Below are 12,508 nucleotides of genomic sequence, written 5' to 3' on the forward strand. Positions count from 1 at the left end.
TCACCCTCTATGACCAAGGCTGTAAATAACTGGCATATGTGAATGAGAAGTAACAAGTGAGGGGAAGAAGCAAGTGAGGATCTGAATGAACATTACTAGAGATGGGTGACCCACCACTGGCTTCTGAGTACTTGTGAAATCAAGGGAAAAAAATTGTAAACAGCTTTTTAAAGTTTCCTTATTTAGGGGTGCCTGGGTGGTTAAGTTGGTTAAGCATCAGACTTCAGCTCAGATCATGATCTTGTGGTTCATGGGTTCGAGTCCTGCGTTGGGCTCTGTGCTGACAGCTCAGAGCCTGGAGCCTGCTTCAGACTCTGTCTCCCTCTCTCTCTGCCCCTTTTCTGCTTGTGCTCACTCTCTCTCTCTCTCTCTCTCAAAAAAAAAAAAAAAAAAACATTAAAAACTTAAAAAAAATAAAAAGTTTACCTATTTATTGAGAGAGAGGGGAAAGAAAACAAAACAAAACACGAGCAGTGGAGGGGCAGAAAGAGAGGGAGAGAGAATCCTAACCAGGTTCCATGCTGTCAGTGCAGAGTCCTATGTGGGGCTCAAATTCACAAACTGTGAGATCATGACCTAAGCCAAAGTTGGACGCTTAACTGAGCCACCCAGGAGCCCCCCAAAAAATTTTAAAAAGTACTTGTCTTCTTGCCACAAACATAGTATGTATTTATGACAGATTCAGAAAATATTGATGAACAAAAACAAAACAAAATCTCACCAATGCCTGTACCACCTGGAGATAACCAATAACATTATGTAAATATTTTCCATTTATTTTCTCTATATAAACAGTTCCCTTTTTTCTTCCCCAAATAGGATCATATGTAGTTGGTCTGAGTCTTTTTCAAGAGTTGTTACTGTTTATACATATAATTATTTATTTTTTTTTTAATTTTTTTTGTCAACTTTTTAAAATTTATTTTTGGGACAGAGAGAGACAGAGCATGAACGGGGGAGGGGCAGAGAGAGAGGGAGACACAGAATCGGAAACAGGCTCCAGGCTCTGAGCCATCAGCCCAGAGCCCGATGCGGGGCTCGAACTCACGGGCCGCGAGATCGTGACCTGGCTGAAGTCGGACGCTTAACCAACGGCGCCACCCAGGCGCCCCATGTTTATACATATAATTATTTTTTTCAACATTTATTTATTTTTGGGACAGAGAGAGACGGAGCATGAACGGGGGAGGGGCAGAGAGAGAGGGAGACACAGAATCGGAAACAGGCTCCAGGCTCTGAGCCATCAGCCCAGAGCCCGACGCGGGGCTCGAACCCATGGACCGCGAGATCATGACCTGGCTGAAGTTGGACGCTTAACCGACTGCGCCACCCAGGTGCCCCTAACAATGCTTTTTTAAAAAAAAAGCTTATTTTGAGAAAGAGAGAGAGAGAGAGAGAGAGAGAACATGTGTGTGTGAGTAGGGGAAGGGCAGAGAGAAAGGGAGAGAGACTTAAACTCACGAACCGCGAGATCATGACCTGAGCCGAAATCAAGAGTCGGATGCATAACTGACTGAGCCAGCCAGGTGCCCCAACAATGCTTTTTTGATAGTAACTATCCTAAAAGGTGTGAAGTTGTATTTCATTGTAGTTTTATTTGCATTTCCCTAATGATCAGTGATTTTGAGCATCTTTTCATGTGTTTCTTTGGCAATATGGATATTTTCCTCAGAGAAATGTCTATGCAAGTATTCAACCCATTTTAAAAATTGGGTTTTTGTTGTTGCTGAATTGTAGGACTTCTTTATATATTCTGGATATTAATGTTTTCTCAGATATATGATTTGCAAATATTTTATCCCATTTCGTGGGTTGTCTCTTCACTCCATTGACCGTGTTCTTTTAAAAACTATGCATATTCTGGGCTCTCAGTACCAAGTTTAAAATCCATTCACAATTTTTAAAATTCATTTATCTCAGGTACATTTTTTCTAGGATCTAACAGGTGTTAGGCATGCAGCCAGGTGCTCTGATGCTGTGAGCAGACGTAGCAGGGGCACATGTCAGTTGAGGAAGGCTGCTGTGACCACCGCTCTGGAGAGACTTCAAGGTGGGCTGGCACTGACAGATTCTTCAGGAGGCATATCAGCAGGGATTTCTGAGATAGAACCAAATCTCTGAGCAAGGGGAGGAGTTAGAAGAAGACACTGGCACCCCATTACCTTGCCTCTTCCTTCTGCCGTCCCGACCACATTTTTTCTTGGGCCCATACCCAAGCAAAGACTCATCTAGATGGAAACCAGTCATCTATCATGGAGCCCTGACCATCAGCTGACATACCACAGGTGGTTAGAAAAATGAGGGCTGGCCTTATGCAAAGCTGCAATTAGGTGGCACAGCTCAGGGCCGCCTGGGTGCCCTCCAGGCTGGTGCCCTACCTGGAGGCCACGGCAGCTATAGGAACAGAATAAAACCACTCGGTAGTATTTTAGTTAGATGATCCAGAGATAATCCATTCAACACACGGAATGCTGGAATATTTAAAGCAAATCTACAAAAACATTTTTGGGGGCAGTGGACGTTAATTCAATTTAAGAAACATTTTGAAATGCCTACTATATTTCAGGTTCTGTGCCACTTGAGGAAGATGCAATCATAAGCAGGACAGTTCCAGTCCTCAGGCTGTGTTCAGTCTTAAAGACAGAAGGGTAGGGAAGGGAATGTGTTCAGCTATTAAATTAAAAACCTAGGGGAAGGGGGTTGATTCTGTTACTGACTTAAATACACAAAGAGCACTTCAAGTAGATTAAGAATGCTTACACGAAACCAGGAAAAATATTTAGAGTCTATGTGAACAGCTCCTTAAAGTGAATTCATTTCTTAGTGCCCCCCAAATGAAGAGAAACAAGCTGTTTTCTTATCAGAGAGAAGCCCCTCTTCATGCCACACACACACAGAACAAAGATACCTGTCCCACACAAAGGCTTATTTTCCACTCTTGTATAAATGTATTACACTTACACCTTTTTTATTAGTTATCTTCTAGGAATAGAGTATTCCACATAAATGAGTTTTTCTAGTAATTATACTTTCCCTTCCAAGCAGCAGTATTCTGTTTACTTCTGGCATTTGTTCATGGAAATTTTTAAAAAATATTTTCTAGTGTGCCTGGGTGGCTCAGTCGGTTGAGCGTCTGACTTACAACTCAGGTCATGATCTCACGGTTTGTGAGATTGAGCCCCACACTGACAGCACAGACAGCACAGGGCCCACTTGGGATTCTCTCTACCTCTCTCTCTGTCCCTCTCCTGCTCTCGCTTTCTCTGCCTCTCAAAATAAATAAATAAATAACATTAAAAATAAAATAAAATATTTTCTAATTCTTTGAATTCTTCAGCAGAGGCACAGACCACAGTTTGACCTATTCTTCACAACCTCGCGGAAACTCCTGTATTGTCCTGTGCTATGATACAAAGTACAACTCTGTGCCCCTGTCACACAGCCAGTCCCTCTCAGGACCTGGGACTCCCACCTATCACGTCTCCCTGAAGCCACTGATTTTGCTTTTAACCAGCCTTGACTTCAGCTATGAATCTGCTCGGTGGCTGGGAAACAACCAACCAAAAATTATTTAAGAACTGTGTGTTGGGGCACCGGGTGGCTCAGTTGGTTGAGCCTCTGGCTCTTGATTTCGGCTCAGCTCATGATCTCATGGTTTGTGAGCTTGATCCTCAAGTGGGGAATCCGTGCTGACTGCATGGAGCCTGCTTAGGGTTCTCTCTCTCTCCCTCTCTTTCTCTCTGCCCCTCCCTGGCACATGCACGTGTGTGCATGCGCTCTCTCTCAAAATAAATAAACTTAAAAAAAAAAAAAAACTGTGTGTTAAAGGGTCAACAGGCACCACGTGTGTGTGAGGAGCTCCATCTAAGGAATGAGGACAAGGCTAGGGACGCTTTGGCATTTATCTGAAAATGGTTTTTCTCCATACATTTCTGGTTTGGGAGTTTGGTTCTAAATCTAAGACTGTCACACGTCTCAGCCTCAGCACTGAATCTGTATATTTCATGCTAATTCCTTCTAAGTTCTAACCACTTATTGTGTTGAAATTTCAGTTTCACTATTTCTTCTTGTTCACCTTTTTGTTTCAACAGGGGAAAGGAGATTCACTTCTTCATGGTGGCATTACATATTTTAGTAAAACCCAGAAACAATCTAAATGTCCAATAATGGTAAACTAAATTACTGTATGCTGACTTGATGGAATGGGCAAGTGTTTTACTAAGCAAAATCATGTGAATCCCACCAAAAAACTGCACTCTATAATTATAACTACAAATCACTTTGAGTTATATGGATAAAAATGAGCAGAGGACCTGGTAAAATGAAAATGTTATGTGGAGATTTTATGAAGATTATGTAGAAAGATTATGGGTGTATTTAAAATTTTCATGTAATGTTCTAGAAGCTAAAATCATAATGTATTTATTTTATTTTACTTTAATATTATTTTTAAGATTTAATTTTTTTAGTAATCTCTACACCCAAGGTGGGGCTCGAGCTCACAACCCTGAGATCAAGAGCATGCTCCACTGACTGAGCCAGTCAGGTGCCTCTTAATATTTTCATTTATTTATTTTTTAATTTTTTAAAGCTTATTTATATTTTGAGAGAGCGAGAGAGAGAGAGAGAGGGAAATACAGAATCCCAAGCAGGCTCCATACACTGTCAGCACAGAACCTGATGAGGGGCTTGGACCCACAAACTGCAAGATCATGACCCAAGCCAAAATCAAGAGTCAGATGCTTAACAGACTGAGCCACCCAGGTGCCCCATCCCCTTATTATTTTTTTAAGTAATCTCTACACCCAACATGGGGCTTGAAGTCACGACCCTGAAATCAAGAGAGTCACATGCTCTACTGACTAAGCCTGCCAGGTGCTCCTAATCCTAATATATTGAAAATATCAAAGCAGTTACAGTGAGTTTTTGTTATAATTATTAAGACATTTGGCTAGTCTCAAAACTGGTAGTAATAGAAGATGGCTCTATTTGTGCTATCTTAGGAAAATCAAAATCGGGAAGGCTGTCCAAACAAGCAAAGCAATAAAATTTAACCTATTAGCAAACCAGTTATTTTGAGATTGTAATGACACATTCAAATGATCATTTCTCATATGCATTCTGGATATCTCCATTTTTCCCTATTGCTTGTGGAAGGGGAGTTTACCAGAATGTAGACAGCTCCATATGGGGCTCTCTGCCCCACTCTAGGCAAGAGGCCTGGATTTCCTATACAACCCTGAGTTGTATATAACCCAGGCTATTCCAGTATGAAGCCACCAAAAGTCCTTGCAGAAATACTCACTCCGGGTTTCATTTCTTGCCAGTTTACTGGGATAACTTTTGGCCGTTGGTACATATGGCTCTGGAGGTGGCAAATCAGAAATTGGATGGAAGTAGAATCTGCTTTCCCACTCATCTGAGAGAGAGAAACAAACAGTATCTTCAGTAACAATCTGCTATAAAGACTTATGCAATGAAAGGAGAGAACTGCAGAGATCACTTCTGGTTGCATGCCTAGAAATTTAAAGCTCGAAATGCTACAAGTCACTGATTAGCACGTCAATGGAATACAAAGCAAATCAAAGCAAAGACAGATAAATAATCCAAGTGACTTTAATTAGAGTGATTAGGACCCAGCCAGTCCCTCTCAGGAGCTAGGGGCTAAAGTCGGAGATACCTTTCTTCCCACCAGTGGGCAAAGAAGTAACTGGGGCCCTCTCATAACAAAGGCAGGGGAAACTGGCTTATGAACTGTAAACCATGGTGCCTCTTGACTACAGCCAACTGTTGAGAAAGGTAGATAAGGTAAGTAATAAGGTAAACTACAAAAAAAATTTTTTTTTCAGAGTCCTGGGATCTTCTAGAAAGTTAACCAAAATGAGACTTTAAACAACGAGAGAGAAAAATGAACTGCCTTTTTGAAAAGTGGAGGAGGGAGGATTACTATTTTTAATTTGAAATTATAGTGGTCTCTAATGGTTACTTAGATCAGTGCAGTGTGATAAGAATGAGGTTCACAGAAACAAATGTTAACACAAGCACACAAACAACAAACACAAATTTACCATTCAGTTGTCCCATAGCCTGAAAATGTTTCCAAGGAGTTGGGACCCCACCTTACCTTCACCTGAAGAGTCTTGGAAGCCATTTCTAATTGATGTTGATGGTGGAGGAGGGGGAGGTGCCCCAGCACCAGGCCTGTCGGGAGGAAGAGGAGGCCTAGGTCCACTCCTGGCACTATCTACTCCACTCCTGGACGGCAACTGGGGGGTGGCAGGCAGGGCCCGAGATGTGCTGCCATTTCTGCTTATTGGAGGGGGTGGTGGGAGAGGGCCTGGAACAAAAAAAAGGACAACATTTAGTGTAATACCTTACATCCTACATTACTAACGTTATGTCACCATCAATGTGCAATTATTGAACACCTGCTGGATACATGCCCTATAATTGGAAATGGTGGAGACTAAGAGATTTTCGTCAAGCAATGAGTAAGCACATATAAACAGAACTGAACTTACATACACATGTTTGTGTATAAAGAGTGCATATTGATAGTTAAATGGCTGTTTTGGTTTTGAGACAGTACTGATACGGTTAGGTTGAGAACAGGTGATAATTAATCCATGTATACTGACAGCTGTATACTTTAAAAAACACTTTATAATCCTTTTAAATAGCTACTGAACTAGTTTCTGTGACAATTATGAAATAAACGCCATTTAAAAAAGAATTACTGGGGTGCCTGGGTGGCTCAGTCAGTTAAGCGCCCGACTTCAGCTAAGGTCATGATCTCACAGTCTATGAGTTCGAGCCCCACGTCAAGCTCTGTGCTGACAGCTCAGAGCCTGGAGCCTGCTTCGATTCTGTGTCTCCCTCTCTCTCTCTGCCCCTCCCCTGCTCATGCTCTGTCTCTCTCTGTCTCAAAAATAAATAAAAACATTTAAAAAAAATTTTTAAAGAATTACAAAAAGAATAAGATAGTTATGAAGTTATTTTAGGTCTCTAGAGGGACTAGATTCTTTAAATGCACACTGGTATTGCTAATTACACACGCATGTTTCCATGATGCATACAATCTGTTTCCAGACAAGTGGCATCAGGAAGCCAAATACCAATCATCCTGAGAATGGCAGGAGTTCCTTCTTGGTTCTTCCTCTTTGGGGTGGCAGACTAACAGGGAGCAACAAACAGCTAGTCCCTGTGCATGGCTACACATGCTGGCGTAGAGCCCTGACCCTGAGCAAGCTGGTTACTACATGGAACTTAATTACTATATACCTGAGAGCACCTGATAGTCATCTCACAGCACTCTTGCCAGGAATAAGTAGCCAAAAAATCAAATAAAAAGTACTCTTTAAGTATTTGAAACCATTTAAAAAAAATTCAGTGGTATGGTAGAATCAGAAAATTTTAATTTCCTAAAAATAAAGCAAAATTCTTCTTTTTGATAATACAAAAGAAACCTCTCTTGCTTGTCCCATCTTCCAAATTCAGAGGCTATTTGGGTTATGAGTAAATGAAAAAAAAAAAAAAAAAGAACTTGAGCATTCTGATGCAAATCAAAATGGCCTTGGTAATTATTCTTGGTCTTCAGCAGCATGCTTTGCTCGCAAGATGCTGGCATTTTATGTAAATACATGTTATAGCTCTATAAATGTAAATATCTCTTATTAACTACAGAATCAGAAACCAACTGGAGGGCCTTAAACCGAACAACCCACCCATTGCAGGTATCCCTGCCCGAAGTCTTGGCCCAAACCCCTGATGGGGGTGAGAGGCGTGCCCAGCCCTGGCTGGCCTCTCAAGGAGTCTTCAGTGCTTTTCCCAGCAGGGTTTATTTATTGCCCCATCTGTTTGCAATTGCTGGAGTCCCAGTCAGGAGGAAATGATTTATTGGGGGGCAAGTGTCTCACATGCTGTGGGTGAACTTCACTGGTACTATCGCTATATAACTGTCACTAAATGCAAACTAGATTTCCAATATTATGGGGCCTGGTGCTATTAACTTGATCAACCTGGTATCTTTCTCTCTCTTTTTTTTTAATGTAAATGTTCATGTTTCTAACTCTCCAACCTTCTAGGCCCCCTGCTCTAGCCCTCGGCATGCATAACAAAAAACAGATTTCAATTTCTAATAATAAAATAATAATAATAAGCCATCATTGAATGGTACTGCGTGCTAGGGATTAAGATAACCATGATACATACTTGTCTCATTTAACTCTTACGACCCTGAGAAGTGTAGGGACAGCAGATGAGGCCTCTGTTGTTGGAAGGTTAAAAAGCTCAAGTCATGGGGCGCCTGGGTGGCGCAGTCGGTTAAGCGTCCGACTTCAGCCAGGTCACGATCTCGCGGTCCGTGAGTTCGAGCCCCGCGTCGGGCTCTGGGCTGATGGCTCAGAGCCTGGAGCCTGTTTCCGATTCTGTGTCTCCCTCTCTCTCTGCCCCTCCCCCGTTCATGCTCTGTCTCTCTCTGTCCCAAAAATAAAAATGTAAAAAAAAAAAAAAAAAAAAAAAAAGAAAGCTCAAGTCAGGAGGCTAATGACTGCAAAAGTCTGGATTTGGCTCCAAATATGTCAAATTCTAAAGCCCACACCAAGCCAACCCACCCCTCAAAATACAGATGGCCCTTGATGACCTCTCATAGGATCCTTGTAGGAATGTAAGTTGGTAAGAATTTTCAATTTGGCAAAACCTATGAAATCTATAATTTGTCCTGAATACCTGACCAAAATATTGCATTTCAAGGATTTAATCCCAAGGAAACACATAGAAATGTGCAAAAATATTTAGATACAAGAATGTATTCCTTGCATTGTCTGCAACAGCAAAAATCTAGAGATGGTCCATATGATTAAATAAATTAAGGTACATTTGTAGGCCATTATTATGCAGCCATTAGAAGTTAGGCTGTAGAAGAATAGTTAATCCTATCAGAAAATGTTAATGAGATTGTTAAATAAAAAACAAACTATCAAATAGTATGCATAGTGTGATACTGATTTTGTAAACATATATGCATATATATAAATATACACACACATTTTATTTATTTTTCTTTCTTCCTTTTTTGTTTTAGTTAGCTCTATGCCCAACATGGGGCTTGAACTCAGGACCCCAAGTTCAGGAGTCGCATGCTCTACTGACTGAGCCAGACGGGCACCCCCATAAACCATACATTTTAAAAAGAATGAAAAGGGGCACCTGGGTGGCTGAGTTGGTTAAGCATCCAACTTTGACTCAGGTGATGATCTCGTGGTTCATGAGTTTGAGCCCCACATCGGGCTCTGTGCTGACAGCTCAGAGCCTGGAGCCTGCTTCAGATTCTGTGACACCCTCTCTCCCTGCCCCTCCTGTGTTCACACTCTGTCTCTCAAAAAATAAACGTTAAAAAGTTTAAAAAAAATAAAAAGATTGAAAAGATAATAAAAAATGTTACGAATGATTATTTCTGGGTGGTGGTAGTGAAGGAATACAGATCATTTTTGTTGTCTTTATATTTTTCTGTATTTTCCATAGTAAACAGACGTGATTTAGGTAATCAAAGGAAATAATAAATAGGGGCGCCTGAGTGGCTCAGTCAGTTAAACATCCAACTCTCGATTTCGGCTCAGGTCATGACTCACATTGGTGAGTTTGAGCCCCGCCTCGGGTTCTGTGTTGACTGTGTGGAACATACTTGGGATGCCCTGTCTTCCTCCCTCTCTGCCCCTCCCCTGCTCATGCTCTCTCTCTCTCAGAAATAAATGAACACTAAAAAAGAAAGAAAGAAAGAAAGAAAGAAAGAAAGAAAGAAAGAAAGAAAGAAAGAAAGAAAGAAAGAAAGAAAGAAAGAAAGAAAGAAAGAAAGAAAGAAAGAAAGAAAGAAAGAAAGAAAGAAAGAAAGAAAGAAAGAAAGAAAGAAAGAAAGAAAGAAAGAAAGAAAGAAAGAAAGAAATGTTACAGCTATATGTCACAGCCTATCCTATTTAGGGGAAGAATGAATCTGTTGATTTGTCTATTTGGTAGAGTCATGCAAACAGCTCTTCAATCACCTTGGGGGAAAACCCGTAGTGGTTAGATAAGAAGAAAACATTGCACTTCATTCATTGGACTATCTGTTCTCGTTTGTTCTTTGAAGAATACTTAATGAGATGCCATGATGTGCAGGGATCGGACTGAAGGGACTACTAGTAGCTTTTCAGATTTGTAGCCTACTCTCTGTGGCAGAGTGGTTTCAAGTAGTGGTTCTCAGACTTCGCAGAACATTAGAGTCACTGGGGAGCCTCCAGATATCTTGATGATCTGTCTGTAACCCAGACCAATGAAACCAGAAACCGTGGGGAAGGGACCCAGGCATCCACGTTTTAAAGCTGCCCAGGTGATTCTAGAACGTGGTCATGTTCACGGACTACTGGTTTAAAGAGTGTTTATTAGGTTTTTGAGGTCACAGGGCAAAAGGTTAGCTTCTCCTAAAGAAACATATGCCCGAGCTCTGTGCCCCGAAGCCTGGATCCTGTTTTGGATTCCGTGTCTCCCTCTCTCTCTGCCCCTCCCCAACTCACTCTGTCTCTCTCAAAAATAAGTAAACATTAAAAAAAATTAGAACAACAAAAAAATGCCCCATTTCCAGGCATCCTGTATATATAATAAGGTTAAATTTAAAATGTAGATGGTTCTCCTGAACCCATCAATAGCCACTGTGTAATATAAAGCACCTATTATAATTAGGAGAGAGTACAAGCTCTAGGGAATCCTCATTTCATTTCATTTCATTTCATTTCATTTCATTTCATTTCATTTCATTTCATGGTGTCTCAAAGTTCTTCCCTTAGATCAAGCTTTCTCAGCTCTGGGCAGGGCGGTGGGGGGTGGGCACAGATGAGCTTCAGAAGGGCTTTCAATCCACGAAACAGCCGGCAGATTGTGAGTTTACGCTTATGAGCATTTCTATGAACAAAGGCCTATACCTTTATCTGATTCTCCAAGGGATTAATGTGCCAGAGATGTTAACAAACAGCAAAATGGACTCTAATGTTTGTCTTTAATGAGCAGGGAGGAGGCCTCAAAGTTTGACCGATGAAGAGAGCAGTACAGGAAAAGGTCATTAGCTCTTAAATAACTGCCCTTCTTGTTGGAATAATGGGTCCCTCTTGCAGGAGGTGGGAATTTATTTGCCCAATTAAGACAGCTGAAATTCACTTTAGGAAAGGCAGGGTAGCAGAGCCATGAGCGTATTTCAGAACAGAAGGTGAAGGTTCTGGTCTCTTCCAATTAGCTAGCTTGTGATCATTTGACTTTGTAAGTTACTCAGTCTCCTCATCTCTAAAATGCAGACAGAAGTAGCAGCTCCCCCTCCCTGCCTTCCTCCGAGGTTTACATGAGGTCAGGATGAAATCGAACGCAATAAGCGTCACTTAAAAGATCCGAGTGGCTGGCCAGAGAGTTCACTTAAGCTTCTGTTGGACTCCACTCACTTATATGAGGATTAGTGACATGGGGGCAGGCTGGGCTGTAGGAAGACAACTCACCCCAGGTGTTGCCTTACCTGATCTGCCTGGTGGGTCCCTCACTGGAGGAGGGGGTCTCTCATTGGGCGGGGGAGGAAGAGGGCCCGAACGTCCTGGTGAAGGTAAGGGGGGTGCAGATGAAGAAGTAAGGGACAGATTCCGCTGTGGGAGTCTTGGGGTTTCATCACTGCCACTGGAACCCGGAGGCAGGGGAGGAGGGCCTGGTCTGCTTGGTGGCAGCGGTGGCGGTGGGGCCTGTGAGGAGGAGGAAGGCCTTGGGGTAGAAGGCACTGGGGGCTTGCTGTTCTGAGGGGGAGGGGGTGGGACTGCCTCCCTGTGGACGGAGGGCCTGTTGCCCACTGGAGGAGGCGGAGGAGGGGGTTTGTCATCCAAGGCCCTGCTGGGGGTAGGGGGCAGGGGAGGCCTGTTGGAGAAGGGTGAGGAGGAGCCTGAGGGTGTCTGGCGTATGGAGCCTCCTCCAAAAGCAGCACCTCGGTTTCCAGGGAAAGGGGGAGGAGTTGGCCCAGGGCTGGGCTGCCTGGGGGCCCCAGGCACTGGTGGGGACCCTCGGTTGTGCAGACTTGATTGAATGGGTCTTGGCGTATTAGGTACTGGAGGGGGAATGCTTTCAGGCTTTGCGCCCACGTCGGGCCTTGGGGGAGGCATTCGGTTCCTCTGAGGCTCTGGGGGACCACTTCTGTGGCCTGGGGAAGGCACAGGAAATCTCCCTGGGCCACTTGGGGGTGAGAAAGGTTTGGCAGATGTGGATCTTCCTCCCGGTGGCAAAACTGGGAGTCGGCTTCCTCCAGAATCTAAAGAACAGGAAAAAAAAAAAAATCCAGTTAGGAAATTAGGACACCTCCCCTTAAAGAAAATCAGAGAACTAGAGTGTATTCTCAGCTACTGGAAGTCCTTTCCTAGATGCCATAAAGTACAGGTAACTATCATTTATATAAATCAGATTCTGTGTGGTCCTTCCTGGAGTCAGAAAGACAGATCCCAGGTCCCTGTGTACC

The 12,508-nt window shown here is 42.7% G+C and overlaps 1 protein-coding gene across 4 annotated transcripts in view; it reads right to left on the reverse strand.

Moving 5' to 3' along the window:
* The window catches only part of WIPF1 (WAS/WASL interacting protein family member 1), a 125,974-nt gene that overhangs the window by 3,165 nt on the left and 110,301 nt on the right, over positions 1–12,508 (reverse strand). For all 4 annotated transcript variants that reach the window (XM_045033962.1, XM_023259475.2, XM_045033963.1 and 1 more), the window contains 3 exons: positions 11,531–12,304; positions 6,125–6,337; positions 5,306–5,419 (listed from right to left, as the gene is read on the reverse strand). In XM_045033962.1, coding sequence (XP_044889897.1) covers positions 5,306–5,419; positions 6,125–6,337; positions 11,531–12,304 — 1,101 coding nt within the window. The remainder of the gene's footprint in view (positions 1–5,305; positions 5,420–6,124; positions 6,338–11,530; positions 12,305–12,508) is intronic.

This window comes from Felis catus, chromosome C1 (genome assembly GCF_018350175.1).
Source record: "Felis catus isolate Fca126 chromosome C1, F.catus_Fca126_mat1.0, whole genome shotgun sequence".
Taxonomy (NCBI): Eukaryota; Metazoa; Chordata; class Mammalia; order Carnivora; family Felidae; genus Felis; species Felis catus.